The sequence below is a fragment of the Balearica regulorum genome, chromosome 9 (assembly GCF_011004875.1).
Source record: "Balearica regulorum gibbericeps isolate bBalReg1 chromosome 9, bBalReg1.pri, whole genome shotgun sequence".
NCBI classification, from domain to species: Eukaryota; Metazoa; Chordata; class Aves; order Gruiformes; family Gruidae; genus Balearica; species Balearica regulorum.
In genome coordinates, this window is record NC_046192.1 from 23,607,783 (window position 1) to 23,625,787 (window position 18,005).

The 18,005-nt window shown below is 47.4% G+C and overlaps 1 protein-coding gene across 3 annotated transcripts in view; it reads left to right on the forward strand.

Moving 5' to 3' along the window:
- Positions 1–3,120: 3,120 nt before the first annotated feature.
- Positions 3,121–18,005, forward strand: part of SLC7A14 (solute carrier family 7 member 14) — a 34,298-nt gene continuing 19,413 nt past the window's right edge. Inside the window, exons 1-3 of one of the 3 annotated variants that reach the window (XM_075761572.1) lie at positions 3,121–3,303; positions 16,914–16,952; positions 17,438–17,850. In XM_075761572.1, coding sequence (XP_075617687.1) covers positions 17,547–17,850 — 304 coding nt within the window. In that variant the 5' untranslated portion in view covers positions 3,121–3,303; positions 16,914–16,952; positions 17,438–17,546. The remainder of the gene's footprint in view (positions 3,304–16,913; positions 16,953–17,437; positions 17,851–18,005) is intronic. The other 2 variants (XM_075761571.1, XM_075761570.1) reach the window with 2 other exon arrangements.

Here is an 18,005-nt window from a genome sequence, read left to right on the forward strand (position 1 = left end):
GCGCCCAATGTAAATCCAAGGGGAACCCAAGTGATCTCTCCTCAACAGCCCATTAGTCAGTTTTGATGATGGCAGAACATTTTGAGAAATAACACTTAGGAAGACTCAGCAAAATAAGGGAATTAGAGATTAGCCTTTCCTTTCTGAGGAGGTTTCATGAAGGGAAAGGGGGCCCATGAGGTGAGGATGCTGGACGCCCTGGAGGGACTCGGAAGCCAGCAGATCAAGAATGTATCCACTGTCCTGGCAAAAAGATCTGCAGACAACGAAATAGCCCAGAAAACTGCAGGAACCGTGGTATTTAAATGGCACAATTAATTAATCACGGATGAGACAAGTATGAGGGGATTATGAGAGAAGTAAACAAACATTTTAATAAAAGGAAGAAAGAAAATCAATTGAGCGGCTTCTGCGCATGTGTATTCAGAGTTACAAGAAAGAAAGTTATGTCCCATGAAATTGGAAAGGCCATATTTGATGCTGGTAAGCAAAATAGCTGGGATAATGAGATAGCAGCTGGTGGAGATCCCTGCTATAAGGGGTTAGTGAGGCCAGAGCCCTGGTCAAACTCAAAACAGGATTAAGTATTTAAATGACTAGTCAGATGGCCACTTGCTGTTACAGAAAAATGAGCAGAAATTATTTTGGTCTAGAAACTAGGCAGTGCCTGGGGACAGAGGAAATTCTGCCACAAAAGTATCATTGTGTTCTTGGCTGTTACAGGAAACCTCACTCTAATCTGAGGGTGATGTGGCTGATGGGACTTGTCTAGAGGGTACCTTGACCTCATCCAGTTCTATATCTAGATGACAGACTCGCATTTAATCAACTTGAAGAGCGCCATTAGAGGAGCAGCTGCAGAAATTCATCTTCCTGCAAGACTGGAAGTTACAAAACTCATGAGAGCAGGGTAAGGATTAATGAGAAAGAGCTTAAGTGAGCCTCTGACAAAACATTTATGCCTTTTATTACTCACAGTGGTGGCAGGTTGTTTTGGGTAGCTAACTGTAGGCACCACTGGATAAAACAGAAGCAAATATATAAAAAATTGATCAAGGTTGGACTGCAACAGAGTCTGGAAAACTGTTGTACAGCAAAGTTGCCAGAGCAAGAGGTCTGAGTAGTAGAGGGAAGGTGGAAGGCAGGGGTGGTATGGTGGTATCGCACAATGGTTTGTACAAAGTTGGGTGCTACTAAGGGGACACAAAAGCCCCTCTCTGCTGATACCAATGGGCCAGATGTGCTGAGAGCACCAGCCCGCGGGTATCCCACACTCTGGTACATCAGCCCTGAGGAGCAAACATGGCTCGAATGACTCTGAAGCCACACACACAGATAAGTCCCACTGTAACTTGGCCACACTGACAATCATCTCAGAAACACCCCCCCGTCCCATGTCCTTTACTCACACACTCCACAGACACAAAGGTGTCAGATGTGAGCGCAAAAGGCTGGCGGTGCTGTCAGCTAGAGGCCACCACGGTCTTAAAAGTGCTGCGAAACAAGATGCAGTAGCAAATGGAGAAGCTTTTCTCTTTTGCTCAGGTTTAGTCAAAGGGCAGCTCCCGAGATCAGCCATCCACAGCTGCATCTAGTGTCCACGGACTGAGCGAAAGCAGCTGGGGGAAGCCAGCGATTGAGAAGAGAAGCAACAACCAAATGGGAAGCGATGGGACAGAGACAGGAGAGCAGCTGCAGCTCTGTGTTGCTTACAGGCAAAGAATAAAGAAAAGAATAAAAACAGGGTTTCAAAACTGCTGGTTGTGAGGAGGGTAATCAGCTGGCTGCACTTTGGCTCCAGAGAGGCTTTTTTCTGCTGCGTGCTGTATGGTGTGATGTGTGCTGGCCAGAGCGGCAGGAAGGGAACAGAGCATTGTGTCATCCTGTGATGACACCTTCTGCTGACCAGCAATAACCCGCAAAAGGTCTTTTCTGTTCTTGTTTGGGAAGAGAGGGGCTGCAAAGACACTGCTGCGAGGGAGGGGAGAAAGGGAGGTAAAGCTAAGCTGGAGAGAGGAAGGAGTCTGGTAAAAAACTGGGAAAGTGATGGCACTCATCTGGAAAGCCACAAAAAATACCACAGAAATCAAGGCTGGAAAGGAAATCAGAGCTGATGTGTGGTCCGCTACCCTGCCCAAAGCCAGGCTTGTGGACATCCTGGCTAGGTTTATCTGTGCAGTGTTGCTGTCTGCAGGTCCCCAGAAGGTCACCACTATTGATGCGGTTCCTGTCAGGGTCATTCACATTAGGCAAACATCGGTTTCCTGAACTGAACCAAACCTGAAGGATCACACCTTTCATTTCTACCAGCAGATATTTATTTCAGTGTTTAGAGAATAAATACCTTCTCCCCACTTGAGACACACCTCACATCTGGGAATGGGTCCTGTTAGAAGTTATAGCATGCAGCTGTAATGAAGCCTGAAATCTTACCCTTGCCAGACATCGCTGGAGATGAAACCATTTTAGATTTGGTGTCAAAATGGTAAGAATACAGATACAGAGAGGGAGTGCTTCTAGAGGGAAGCAAATAGCAAGAATCAAAAAATAAGAATGCAAAAAGGAAAAATAAGGAATAATCTTGAAGATAAATCCCAGCTATCTTCAAAAGCAGCTATGGATATAAAATATAAAATACATCCTGCGCATGATATCTAACTCCTCCCAGCCAGGTCACGCAGAGGGCTGGACAACATGGCAAGCTGCAATACATGAGGCATTATTTTAGTCCTAATTCTGCCTGTTCCAGGATTACAGTATTAGCACCCAAATCTCACAGTGTGGCTCAAGGAGACAACAAAGTGGGGGTTCCCCACCCTCTGTCCCTGGGGTGAGGAAAACCCTGCTCTGGAGGAGGCAGCCAGGAGAGTTATTTTTCAGGGGCCGGGCAATTTGGGGGAGGCCGCCCGCAGCTCTGGGGAGGCAGAGAGGACTCGATGGGTGGGGACGCGGCCGCGGGGGTGGCAGCCCCGCGCAGGGAAGTCTCCCGGGCCCGGCACGGCTCGGCACGACCCGTGGGTATTGCCGGGCGGTCACATGCGGCAGGCGGGGAGAGCGCAGAGAGGGGGGAAGCGCTGAATAATTGAGGAGCTGCAGCGCCCTCCTCCTTCCCTCCATCCCTCCTCCCTCCATTCCTCCCTCCTCCCTCCGCCCTGCGTGCGCGGCCGGGAGCCGGGGCCGGCGGTGCCCAGCGCAGCCCCCCCCCCCCCCCCCGCCGGCTGCAGCAGCGCAGCCGCCCCCGCCGGGGTGCGCGCCCGCGGCAGCTCCGCAGCATCGCCCGCCCGCTGCCCTCTGCGCCCGGCGGTGAGTGTCCCGGGGAGGGGAAGGGAAGGGGGATGGAGGGAGGAGGGGGGGAAGGCTGTTCCCCGCGCTGCCACTCTCCTGCCCGGGGAGGGGGGGGGGGGGAGCGGCTCGGAGCCTCTCGGGGTGCGGGGGGCCCGGCTGCGAGCCCGGGAGAGGTCTGGCCTGGGGGCCCCGCGGGGGAGGGTGAGGGCTGCCGTGGCTCCCCTCCCAACGCACACGGGGCCGGCTTCTGCCCCGCTCGGGGCCGGCGCGGCAAGGGGAGCACCCCAGCTCCTCCGGGCCACGGGGGACCGCCCCCGGGGGACCCCAGCCCGCTTGGACATCCCCCTGCCCCGGCCAGGCTGCGGCCCCGTGTTTACAAAGTGTCGGGGCACTCAGCGGAAGGGAGGAGGTGGAAGCATCAGGGCTGGCGGCGCGGGATTGATAGGGAACAGGGGAAAAACAGAGTGAGAGGAGAAATACCGGGTGGCCTGACCGAAGCGACAGCTCTCGCTACAGGTTACCGCACAAAACACGTGAGGGGAAGGTCGGGACGCTGCGGGCAGGGGGGCAAAAGGCAGAAAATAAATCCGAGCAGAAGAGAAGCCCAGGGGGAGGCGGGCAAGGACGCGAGGGCAGGTTCGACCCGCCGGGGAGCCGGCACGGGAGGGTGCTGGTGGCGGGCGGGGGCCGCGGGCTGGAGCCGGATCACGCGTGGGGCCGTGCGGGGCCGGGCAGCGCCGGGCGGGCGGGCGCTGTCCGCGGTGCTGAAGCCCCGACGGGGCGGCCCCGGGCGCAGGCGGCCCCCGCCGAGGCCTCCCCCTCCACGGACGCCGCTGGCCCACGCACACGGACCCACGGATTGAGGGCTCCGTCCTCCCGCCGGCGCCTGCAAAACTCCCTCTGACTTAGATCCCGGTAATGGAGTTAGCTTCCTTTTTACGTCACCCCCCGACTGGGTGCTGTTTATTGATTCCACACGGGTATTCTCGAACTGCCTAATACCAACCGTCCGCCCGCCCCAGCCCCGGGTAGGTGTGCTTCAGCATCACCGTACTGAAAATCCTAATCTCTTTTCTCAGAATTTGCTTTCCAGCTCAGGTTTTGTGGCCTATTAAATGTTAGTTTATACAGATCAACTTAGTGCCTTCCTGCCACAGGCTGTACCTAGGGAGCTCTAATATAGGGCTTCATAAATCAACGTAGACTCCGAGGTGGAGTAGGAAGCAGTATTACACTGGTGGATCCCAGAGAAGACTTTCAGCTCAAAAGGGCCATGTCTGATTTAATCTAGCATATTAACTAATGAATCTTTCCAGTGTCCCTAAGTAGTAGGCAAGTACATTTTAGCATGCCAAAGCATTTGTTTAATTGCCCAAAAACTGTCATGAGACCGAAAGTCTGATTGCTAAAGATATTTACATGTGTTCATTTTATTGGTACACATTGCTAAGGCATATGACTTACCGTAGTTGAACAACATATTGTAAACAAACAAAAACCCTCAAACAAGCCAAAAACAATACAAGAGCGAAAAGTTACCTAGATTAAACTGACTAATTATCTGTTCCTGAAACATACTGCTTCATGGGGAATCCTTGTTGCAAGAGAACAGACAAGTAAGGGGTTCTTGCATAGATCCAAGGCCCAAGTGCCATTTCGCATTTTCATCTGTCAAAGGTGCTGAACTTTGCCAGCAAAACAGCGACTGATGAGTAGTAAATGATGCTGAGAAAGAATCTCAGGTCCTCTCAAAGTAAAGTCAAATGTACAGTACATATTTGAGAAGACAGGATGGAGGCAATATCTGCAATAGGACAAGCCATTGAACAAGACCCAGGAAAAAAAAAATCTTCATTCAATTGCTGCTCAGTAGGAAAAGATGTAGGAAGAAAATTTTACCTCAGCCCTTGGAAACTGAGATGGCTAAAATACAGCAGACATCAACAAAAATGACAATAAAATTGGAAGTGAAAGAAAGAAAGAAAGAAAGAAAGAAAGAAAGAAAGAAAGACCAAAGCCTGTCACAGACCAGAGAAAAGCCCTTACAATGGAGGAACTATAGCACCTGAGCACCTTTTCACTTCATTGAAAAGAAGGGTGGTAGGTGACTTGATTCTTTAATCTAAGAGCCTCTAAAGAAAGAAATTACTAGGCACTGAGTTATTCCTCTGTCTGCCAAAGAAAGGCACAACATGAACTAGTGCCGACATGCTAAAGCCAAAACATTGTGATTTAAGTGAGGGATCGCATTTTTTTAACAGTGGAGGGCTGATGACCTGATGAAGGAGCTATCAGAAAACCTGCTGGATTCTCCATCTGTTTATGTCAAGACTTGATGTCCTCCCAAAAGATGCAACTTAGCCAAAGCAAGTCATTGAGCTCCCTGCAGGAGTAATTGCCTGGAAGCTAATGGCCTGCGATTCAGACGAATTTAACTCGGTGGACTTAATGGTACCTTCAGTCCTTCATTCCCCAAGTTAGGCAGAGAGATTTACAACTTTGCTTCCAGGTGCCCCAGCCTCCCCTCTAGACAAGAACAACATTCCCAGCAGGTGGGATTTTTGACCACATACCAAAAGCAGAACGAATGACAGACCAACTTATATTTTAAATCCTGTAATTTTCTAATTGTTTCTAATTGTTTCATTAATTAACTTTCCCTAAAAAGAATCTCTTTGTCTATATTGCAGTAAAGTGAAGCAATTTAAAACATAAGTCATTTTTCTAAGGGAGTCAGTCATGACTCTTAAGTCGAGACATATCTTACCCTTCTCTAATTTTTTAGGATCATATGAAAATGATGAAAATTCATTCTTTATGAAACTTCAGAGTCTCAGATGGGATCCTATCAGAATGGATTCCTGCCCAAAATATTTTAAAGGATATATTTATAGGCCAACTTGACACTACTTCCTTCTTGAAGCACAAGACAGTCTGTTTTCTCAGTTCTGAAATCACATGCATATAATAAGATTTCATCCATCTTCCCTTGAAGACAACAGGAGTTTTTCTAGAAAATTCAGTGACAACAGGATAACGTCTTAATAGCTGAATTAATGGTTTTCCTGTGAAGCCCTGCAACATTCAAGCAAATAGGATGACAAGAACTTAGACAAACAGAAATAGAATCCTAGCCTCTTCATTTAAAAAAAAAAAAAAAAAAAAGATAACAGAGTAGTCTATAACAGAATATACTTAGTCCCTCAGACTTCTTAGCCCCCAAATAATCAAAAGATTGCCTTCAGAGCACCTGAGCTATTAAGATCACCATAATGTATATGTTTAACCAACATATTGTGGTCTGGATTATTAAGACATTTTAAAAATAAGAATGTAAAAAAGAATCAAATACTTCTTCATGCATGCGTGGTAGTGGGATCCCTATGTCACACCAAAAAAACCCCATTAGCAGGTGGGTAGCATTCGTGTCTTTCACATTGATTAAAACCAAAATTTTTTTTTTTAAAATCACTCCCAGATTGGCACTCCCTATAAAATATAAAGTCATTGTTGCTCCTGACCTTGTTGATTCTTGTGAGAGACAGTAGATCTAAGGATGCAAAAGGATCCAGAGTCAAGCAATACAGTAAGCATTTTTAAGCTACTTCCTATGGATATGAAAACCTGGCCAGAGTCTCACCTTGGCCCAGGGTGAATCTGCTGAACTCATTAAGCCATCCACGGTGTAAATGAGAGCAGATTCTAACTTAGATCCATGAGCCACAGAGATTACTAAAACATCTTTTATTTACAAGCAGTGAGATGTAGCTAAGCTGTGGTTGTCAACTGGAAACTGCCTTCTAGTATCGAGCAATTTTTCTCTTGTATATGTTTCCTTGGCTCCTCGAAGAGCAGCCCTGCCTCTAGACGATGCGGTTATCAGCACGGGGCTGGGTGCTCCAGCTAGCGTTGATGCTGCCACCGCAGCCCATCCCTTTCTGTCACCAGGCTGGAACATCTCTAGGAGAAAACTATTTTTCCCTGCAATAAAACTGTCAGAGCAAAGCCCAGGCACTTAACGAAACAAAACCAGCGAGGTGGAGCCACACAGCACGTGACTCTATTGTTTCTGTTCCTCCGCACGGCAATTGTATCAATAATTTACTGGAAAACATGTTACCATAAATTAAATCTACCTGGCAGGTGAACAGAAGAAGAGTTTTTGTGGCACAGGTCTTTCAAGCATCACGTCCTAATTCTGAGAGAACAGGGTTACAGGATCAAGTGATTTGCTGCTTATAGGGAAATAGGTTACTGCTGCCATGCTACAAGTGTCCACGGGGGTGTATGTGTAGAAACTTCAGGTAAGCATTTAAAAAACCAAATGTGTGCTTGATCCGCAAGTGAGCAGGGTTTGAGGGCAGCCACTGACCCTGCTGCCATACGTGTTGATGACTGTGACCTAAGTTGGTGGTTTGGTCCATTCCTCGTGCAGGTCCTCAGCTCCCAGAGTGCAGGCTGGGTCTTACTCAATAAGATTTTTTTAAAGCTGAGGATGGAGCCACCCACTGTGCTTAGATGCCACTTGCATATCTGGGCACATTTCACCCGCAGCAGCACAATTAAAATTAGCTTTAAGTGAGTGCTTAAGAACATTATTGAACCAGGTTTTACTGATGGACCTGTTGAGCTGTACTAAACGAGCAACGAGCGCTGCTCGGCAATGTCATGGTGGCCTCCAGGTAGGATTTGGACACCCTAGTCTGGTAGTGAAGGAAATGTATGCTTTTCCTGCCTGTCCTTCATCCTTGGCTGGGAACAGGCAGAAAGCATTGGCAAGAGGTCTTGCACCACTCCAGCCCCACAGCAAGATGCTCGGGAAGCATCTGGGTACGTGAGCGCCTTGTCTAAGGCACCTGGGCAACAGCAGGTGTGTTCCACTCATTAACCGGCTGTGGAAGCAACAGGGACCAGGAGATATGCAATTAATAACTCGAGTCACCAGCTCTGCACAAAGTAAATTAAGACAGAAAGCAGGAATGTGTCAAGTTTGTCTGGCTGAGAGCTTCAGCACAAGAACTACAGAAATAATATTTCAGTGCCTGTATTCACTGCTCTCAATTGTGTGCGGGCGCACAAGTCAAGTTGTGCTTGCCAGGCAGGGCAGCTCCCCATGGGGAGATTCTCCGCTTCCTGTAGCTGGGAGACAAGATGTGTTGCCTTAGTGAAAGAAGTTGGGTTTTGGGGTGTCACCAGTAAGGGATGCTAAGAACAAATACACAATTAGCTACCAGGGCTTCAATGGTAAGCAAATTTTAAGCTAAAGGTAAGCATGTTTGCTTGTGCTGATTCCCTTGCTACACAAGGACATCTCTGGGCAGTGTGCGTGCATCACTCAGGAATATTATAATATCCTAATTTTTATGCTATTAGCATTTTTAAGAACACATAATTCTTCATTTAATTCTGCTTTGCTAGTACCATCCGTAACTGACTTAGGCATCAAAATGTCTTAAATGTCAAAAAGCCCTCATGCTACAACGTCAGGTGTTACTCACACTGCACGCCGCTTAGGTGTTGCAGTGCATTTGCCTGACTGATGATGATAAATGCCTAAACACAGAAAATCCATTCAAAATCGTCTTCTTTGATCAACTTGTGCTCACATTACTCATATAATCGGTTGTGTTGAAATGCAGGAAGATTACTCATGTAAGACAAGGATTTTTTGTCCTAGTGAATAATAAGAATAAGCAGCCAAACATGTAATAAAGGCAGCAGGAGCGCTATTCACTTCCTTGGAAGTGCGTTGAATCTACCTCACACTTCTGTTGAGGAATGTCGTGACACAGGCTACAACCAGCCAAATTCCACCACAGCTCTAGGCTCCCTTTTTCATATGCAAAAACCCCCCACTGATGTGCATATACTACCGTTGCTGCTTCTGGAGCCTTTAGCAGGCTCGGGATCGATAAATCCCTCTTTCCAGCTTCTTCTGGGGAAAGTAGTTCTGTGAGAAGCCCTCCTGCAATAATTAGCTGATAGCCAAAATCATGGAAACGGGGCAGTGAGGCATAATCAATTACACTTGTATAACCGCTGATGGAACATGATAACTAATTAATGAGACTGTGCGCACATACAAAAGAGAAATGCATTTGAAACCCGGCAAGAACTGAACTGTGTTTGTAAGCCTGATGTGTCTACAGTGTAAAAGACCAGTTCAGACTCCTGCTAAATTATTACAGAAAGCCGGAAAGAGTGCTGTTAAGTGAGAGTCAGCAATGAGAGGAAAAAACCCTATTTCTTAGCGGGGAATAAAGGAATCTCTATAAAACCAGCAATCTTCAAAACAAAATTAGAGGCTTAAAAATAGTGAATTTTCAGATCCTGTGTTTGATATGCAGGTCAAATTTTTTTTCCCCTGATTTGCATGACAAAGCCAAGGTGTTAAATCGGTACTTTACTGAAAAATTTAATTTGTGTTTTTGCCACTGAAATTCAAAATGCTACCCAGAAATGAAACTAGTTGTCATAATGATGCATCAGCCTGAGTCTCGCAACAGTAAAAATCCATTTTGTTTAGAGAGCCTCACACATTAATAAATAAGCCAGTCTCTGAATTATGTCAAATGAAAAAAGCTCTCCTGGCTGGCCTGGAGCAAACCATAATGACTTTCATTCTCTGGTGTAAAAGTATGGATCTACAGAGGAAAGAAAAAGAAAGCACAACCCAGTAATTACAGAGATTTCCTCCTGCATATTGTTAAAGCAAAGACAGTTTTTAAATGAGTATAATTCTAGACCTGGTGACCCAGGTCTAAATATTTCAGCGGTACAAAGGCAGCCTTTGTCCACTCTGACAGTGAGACTCGTTACAGAAAATGTGTATCTCATCAAAGCAGTAATTACTGAAAGTATAACCCGTTACCCAAAAAATGAGGAAAAGCCCAGAGCTGTGAACACAAGGCGAGCACTCTGCTGGTGCCAACAGCAATCGTACTGCTAGAACAGTGTCTACCTAGCGTTGCAAACAGACAACTCGCTCTCACCCGGGGAAGATACTACGCTAGCAGGAAGATGCCTCTTTCCCCTTGTGACAGCTCAGGGTCTGGAGCCTGCTGCTATCAAAACCAGAGGGAAGGTTGCAGAAGTACGTGCCAGCGTATGAGATGAATCTCGGTTCCTGGACACCTGGCTTGCGGTGTTTTAAATGCCTGAATTTCAGAGGTCAGCACATTAGTCCTTGAAACAGCCTGAGCACCTGGACCTGCGAGCACAGCTTCCTTTCAGAGTTTCATTTATTCGACCGTGCCGTGGCTCGTGCCTGTAAAAGGACGGAGGAGACCGTATTGGTAGCCGTAAGCATTGGTATCAGTATGTGCACTTCAAGTGCCAAAATCACCACAAATGAGCACTTGAAGGTGCATAGAGACACAAGGGTCCTTCTGCAGATGGCCATGGGCCAGTACCAAAGCGATATTGTTTCCAACAAGGCACGGCTAAGAGGAGCGTTAACAGTTTTTAGCACGGGTTTCTCTTCCACTTCCTTAGAGACCCCAACTGATGTAACCACTCATACACTTCTGTAAGGTTGCTACTTTCTCCATTTTAGTGATGGAGAAGCAAATTTACTAATTTCTTGTGGTTTTGTCACTCTCATAGAGGGGGCCTGTTAGAGCAGTTCCAAGAAGTTCCTGGTTCCCCATCTCCTGCTCAGCTCACCCAGCTATTGATTTGTCATTTCCCTGCATTAGCAGTATCGTTACATTTTTAAGGCTTTTACTTTGCCATCTCAAGACAACAATGACAAACTAGACCTTTTTACAAATGTGCAAATTGATTATACCTCTTTCTCCATTATGCGCTCGCTCTCTTTTTTTTTTTTTGTTGTTGTTGTTGTTGTTTTGTTTTGTTTCCCCTTCTGGTGATTAAATAGCTTTTTTGCAAATGCAAATGGAGCACTTCATGCATATTGCATTATTTACAGCTCAGCACTCACAGCCTGTTGTATCTGTCATAAGTACCCTGCACTCAGCCCTATGCCACTCTGCACCAGGAGGAATCAATGGTACCTGGACGAAAAGGACAGAAAACAAGTGAAAACCCGAAGTGCCAGGCATAGGACTGCTTACTAAAGGCACAAGGGAGAAGGACAGTAGAAAACCTGATGTCTTGGGAAGGTGGATTTACTGTCTAAGGGGAGGGGACACGCCTGCAGGGATGCCCATGAGCATCTTGGAAAGGCTGAACGATGCCTTTGGGTTCCCATCCCCTGCAGGCTATAAGGGCTATAGGTGCTACCTCCAAATGCATCCAGCCTCTAGGAAGGAGGAAAACACTGATCCCTCCAGCCCTAGAGCTGTTTCTCACTAGTCTGATGCTCCAGAGGATCCCAAGGGACACTGGCAGCCTGGACCAACTGCTTGTGAGGTTGGCACGTAATTGACCCTGGCAATTAGAACAACCCAATACCAAGGGATCTGCTGGCCTTCACTGCGGTCAGCTCCAATTTCACCCCTGCACGTGTCACTTCAGCTCCCCTTTATTCCTCTGGCAGGTGAGTACCCAGCCACCTAAACCTTCTCATTGCTCACCTCCATGAGCATGGTACCCCAAGACTGGTGCTCAAATACCGACGTAGCTATTTAGCTTTGGAAACAGGACCCACCAACTGGAGGTTTAACACCTCTCCCATCCTTCTCTCCACCTTTTCCCTGGTTATTCAGGCAGCCCAGTCTCTCCTCAGAGATGACAGTGGTTAAACCAACACACTGTAGCACTCCTCTGAAGGCTGGAGAGGGGCAAGAAGAGTAATCTCTATGTACATGTTAATTATTTGACTGGATTACATGTCTATGCTCTTTTGACTCTTGCACTAGAGACTAGAATACAAAGTTTAAGCCAGCCTGGGAGCTGGCTCTGGATGCATGGGACCCTGGCCTTATGTCTTTGGGCAAATTAAATATTTCCTCTTTTATTTTACTTATTTGTCAAAAGAAGATAATGATGTTTAGCCATCTTACAGCAGTGCTAACGTTGATAAAGCACTTAGAGTAACATGGATGGAAATAACACAGAAAAGTGCTGTTCAACCCCTCCACTTCCATTTTGCTATGAAGACGCAGAGAAAAAAAATCCCTGAACCCTTTTTTTTTGTTTTTTTTTGTTGATGCAACATAGAAAGTTGGTCTTAAGCCTGAAATATATCACTAGGTTCGTTTAGCAAGAATTTTAGTTTAAATTAACCACAGCTCCCCTTGAATTGCTGAAGCAGAGGTAAAAACGGAAAGCTTAAAAATAAAAGAACCCAAAATTAACAGCAAAGGCACAAGGCCAGATTGCTGAAGCTGGACCCATGTGAGCGGTGCTGGGACCAGCAGGGACCAGCCCTCGCTCTCGGCTCTGTGCCTGGCTTTTAAATCCCTTTCAGGAGGGCTGATGATGGAGACAGAGCCAGCTTTTACAGTGGCAGCCCAGCTGGGGATCAACACTGTAAAAACAAGCACATAAAACTCCAAATCAAATTACATTTGCAATGAAAACATTAACGTGACGAGCAGCCCCGACAGAAGGCATCCCTCTGGTCGGCGGCCACCGGAGCTGCTGCCTGACTCCCGCCGCATCGCGCCACTGACGTCATTTCTTTGCCTGCTGTAGGAGCTGTAATGAAATTCAGTATCTTGTGTCTCTTCATACAAGTAGCTCATCACTACCGGGCTAGTAATTAAAAGAAAATGGGGAGGGGGAGCAGGGAAATCAGGCTAGCACAGTTCTTTCTCTCTGTTGTCCTTCGTCTGGGATCACAGGGGGTTTGCTGCCAGGAGCCGCCTCTCGCATCCCCTGGAGCCTTTGGGGCTCCCTGTTCCCAGGGGCGATGCTGCAGCCCAGCTCAGCACGCAGCCCCTACGCAGAGCAGGCAGGGGGTCTGAGGGCTGTTGCTCCTGCACTGTAAACATCTGTATTACTCTTTCCTCAGGGTTTGATAGGAACCTGCTTCAACCCTGCATCTCTGGGGCACATCTCCTCTGGGCAGGGAGGAGAGGACTTTCCCCTTAAAAAGCCCTGCAGCAAACTGGGCGCTGCTGTCCCCTGTGCCAGGGCCATCCTGACCCAGCTGCTGCCAGGGCATCAACAAGTTTTTCTCTGAAATAATGACTTCTGTGAGCCAGGAAAACCAGAGGAAATCCAACCTTTTCCTCTTAATGAGTGCCCCTGCCTAGCTTTCCATCGATACATCACCAGGAGCTCTCTTTTTTCATTTATCACCATAGATGTTCTGTTTCTTGTTGCATTCCCAGCATTTTTTTATAGAAGTCTTTGCTTAAGGATACCCCTATGGACTCCTGGTCAGAGGGGAGTCATTAGAAGAAAAATCAAATTAGCCATCCTAAAGCACAGATGAGGTATGGGGAAGCTGGAGCTGTGGGGGGGTGACGAGGATGGGCGATGCTGGGGGGCACCGCACTGCACCCCGCTGGCGTGGGACAGCCAGCAGAAAGCAACTTTACATCAGGAATAATTTGGCCCCGACCCAGACACTGAGGAAGATCCATGCCTGTAAATACCTAGGCCTCTCCTTCTGACTTGATTGCTGTTTTAGTTAATTTACCCTAATGAAGAAGAGTGTTTCAGTACAAACAGGGGTTGCTAACGAGCACACGGCGGCAGCAGAAAGCGCCAGCCGGGGAGGCGACAGCCGGGGAAAACTGACCCAGACTGCCTGATGATGGAGAGCTGCGCAGCTCCAAAACCTGGCTGCAGCTCCCTGAGTCGGGCTTGCCCGCTCCGAGCTGCGGCTTCCTTGAGTTTCCCGGCTTTATTATAAAGAGAGCAGATAAAGCCCGTAAATAAAAAACTCTCCTTCCCTCTCGCTGTGTGCTTCTAGCTCACAAAGGTTAGTGGAGCAGAGCAGAAATGAGCCATCTCTGCCCCATGGAAATGGTTTCCATCCATGAGATTTTTTTTTATGGCTTCAAGTGGAGTGAAAGGATGTTTTCCAAGCTACAGAGCAGCAATATGCTGATCTCGCCTAAACATCTGGAATAGTTTCGAATGATCACTTTAATTGAATATAGCAGCAATTATAGAATTATTTCATTTCAGACATTTTGGAGGTTTCTTTCCCTTGGTGCCTCAGGAGGGGCTGTACGAATCCCAGGGCTACGTTGGGCTGCCCCATGGCAATGGGCAGCCGTGCAGGAGGACCCGGTCCCAGCCCAGCCCCAGGCAGCTGGAACAGCTCAGTAACCTAAATCTGGGCACATCACAAATCCACCAGCCTCCTTTAAATTTAAACCATTTAAAATATTTAAGTTTTTTTTATTATTCTAGCAGTTTAAAATTATTCCTGGACAATGCTGCCCTGTCTTTCTTTGAGGTTCTTTGCAATGCTAGTGAGAAAGTAATTTCCGTACCCTGACATGCCTCAAAAGAGAACTGGGTTGTCTGAATCGGTCGTGCTCAACTCTCTTCATTTTGAGGGATGCACTAATTTTTCCAGCGTGGATGTAGATCCCTCCAGCAAGACCTGAGCATATGCCACCCTTCCCAAACCCTTCATCAGCCACCCATGGACTTCACAGACATGATGATGAAAAATTACTGATCTCAAACTGCATCAGTCCCAACTCCCTTAAAACAAAGGGCAGATCTTCCCATGCCAAAGCACAAAGCTGGCAATGGGACCAAGGACCAGCCCACAGCCTTGGCACCTCCATCCCATGCCATCCTACCTCTTCTGGTGGCCCAGCAGCTCCTCTGTGACAAGCACAGCCTTCACAAGAACATCCAGAAATGGTATAAAGACATCAAGAGAGACAAACCAGTTCTTCCCGGTGTTCATCTCTTCCCATAGTTAATCACTCAACTTTTATTTGTCCAGCCTCAACTTCCAGCCATTGATTCTCATTATGCTTTTCCTTACAAGAGTTAAGAGCTAGCTCTTCAGTATCTATTATTTTCACCATGTGATGGGGTTTTGGCATGAGTAAGCCAAGGACAGGCACACTTTAGAAAGGTATTTTCTTACAGTGCAAACTACATGAGAAAATTATGCAAAGATAAGGGTGTCTAGATCGTAACAGTTAAAAAATCCCAGACTGATACTTCTGCCCAGTTTCTGGGCTAGTTTAAGTCAAGCCTAAGCATAGCAACCTGATTCTTTCAAACTTAACTAGGAGCATCCATGAAGTCCCAGTAAGGATGGGAAGTGGTTGGGTGAAGTGCCACAAAACCTCTTTGCCAGCCCATGCTTCAGAGATGCCATGCTCTGGATAAGAGGAGGATAAATTTTGGGTGGTGATCACTTTGGTTAAAGGAGTTACATCCCCTGCCATGGCCAAAACACAGCCCTGGTGAAGCAGAGCCACTCTGGAGACTCTGGTACATGGGCACGCTGCCCCGGGGGCTGCTCTGCCTCATCGCGGCTGGTGCAGACCCACTGAGCTCCAGCTCTGCTGCCCCCTTCCAACACAAACCGTCATTTAAACCAGAAAGTAAAACCCAACCTGAGACTCAGCCCATGCCGCAAACCAGATAACTCCTTGAGGAACTCAAAAGCCAAAACTAGTCTTTATTCTCAACCCAAAGATGCACATTTGCTCCAGAGCGCTAACAATTTTTCCTTATTATTATTCTTAGCTAGAACATCCAGCCTTTCAGCCTGTGGTTGCTCGAGGTGAAAAATCAGCACTACTTGAACTGTGATCAACCAAAACATGGAATGAATGCTGTGTTTTATTTAATAAACTCCAGCAACACAAGGCTGCCTGGTAGACACAATGTAATTTGTTTTGGATGTAAAGATGGAAAAAATAATTGTTTTGTCTTCAAGGCAATTAAAAAAAAGATTTCTGTATTAACAGGAAGAAAGCTGCCAGGCTAAAATTCACATTTAATAAACTACTTTTTTCTATTCCCTTATATTAGCATTCAGAAATTGTCAATTCTTGTTATTTTCCTCAAAGTCAAGGAGTCGTCATGTGTCACTAGGAAGTCTTTACTGCTGGTATTAGGAGCTCGCCTGAGAACTACACGGTTTGCTAAAAAACAGCAGAAAGGAGAGTGGGAAACAGCAGTGCTGAATAGTTCTTGAAAATATTACTTAAGATGAAAAAGTACAGAGAAAGAGCAAAACAAGATAATTTCATTATTTTTAAGATAATCTCATGCTTTGGAATCACAAGGCAATTTGAAGACAGTCTTAATTCTTCTGCTGAGCTCCTCTCTCAGCTTGCCTTAACTATGCGGAAGCCAGACTCCAAAGCTTGTTGCAGTTACTCCAGAAAAACATCTCAATTCAAAATAAAATAAAATTAAAAAAATTCCTAAAAGAGTATGTAAATAACTACAAAACCAAAGTGATAAATTGAATGAAGAAACCACACCAAGGACTCTTTTTAACCGCATGATTCACTGGGACCTGAACCCTTTAAAACTTTACCCTTTAGGGTTCACCAGGATGATGGCAGCACACAAAAAGAAAAATCAAATGCAACAGCCAGAGAGCTGTAAGAGTCAACTTCCATAGCACCAAAAGTATCACCTGTCCCTGTAAGGGCCAATTTGTGGTGATCAAGCCCTGTAGCCAGCCACAGCCCAGCACAGGCAGGCAGAGTCTTGACACGCTGGATGAAGGAGCAAGCTACGGTCCCAGACTTGCTTTTTTTTTTTTTTCTTTTTTGCAGTGCAGATGGAGCATGGTGATGTCCTGCAGAAGGTCCCACGTGCATGGGCACGGCAATGGTGGGCTGATACATGGTGCCCACAGGAGCACCCCCACTCCCAGGACATACTGTGGTGCCGATGAGCTTGGGGCTGGGCTTGGTCCCTACCGGCGCCTCGTGGTCAGACATAGCCGTCATCGCTTTTGGTAGCGATTAAACCACGTAATGGGCACTTGGAGGGTATCAGGTTCCTGCTGCTTATGGGGCTGTATTAATAACTGGGACTAAAACCATGGAGACAAACATAAAGGGGGGCAGAGCATTGCTGTTATACAATACAATTGGGATGGGAAAAGGAAATTTCTGTGGAGCAGCCATGTTGGCAAAAACAAAGCTCCCTTCAGCGCCCAGGGCTCTCCCAGAGCTGGAGCCCAGCCAGAAATCAACTCAGGGCCCCTTTCAATGCCTCCGTGCAGAGCACATCCCTCTTTCTTTGCTATTTCAGTTAAAAACCATGTTGCGAGCACTTTTCCTTTCTCTTGCAGCCAGGCTGCCAGCGCAGGAGGGAGCTCGGGCGCGGGGATGCAGCCACAGCTCTGAGCAGGCACTGCCAAAACTGTCCGTGACCCACCTCCGTGGAGCCCAGCACCAGCCATGAGCGGCTTCTTCTCACGCCTGGACCCACGGCGGGTGCCGTGGGGGGCGGCAGGCCATGCCTTGCGTACCCGTGTCCTGCGCACCAAGCCCGTGGAGTCGATGCTGGAGGGCACGGGGACCACCACCGCCCAGGGCGCCAGGCTGGCCAAGGTCCTCACCACCCTGGACCTCATCTCCCTCGGCGTCGGGAGCTGCGTGGGCACCGGCATGTACGTGGTGTCTGGCCTGGTGGCCAAGGAGATGGCGGGGCCCGGGGTCATCGTTTCCTTCATCATTGCCGCCGTTGCCTCCATCTTGTCAGGTGAGTCGTGCAGGTGGGTTTTTCAGTAACGTGCCATCTCGTGCGTCCTCTGGCTCCATTCACGGGTGGATGCCTGGCAGGACCCACTCTCAGCAGCACAGGCTACAAGGAGGCAATAACTTCCCCATAGATTAAAACACCCTTTCACAGTGGAC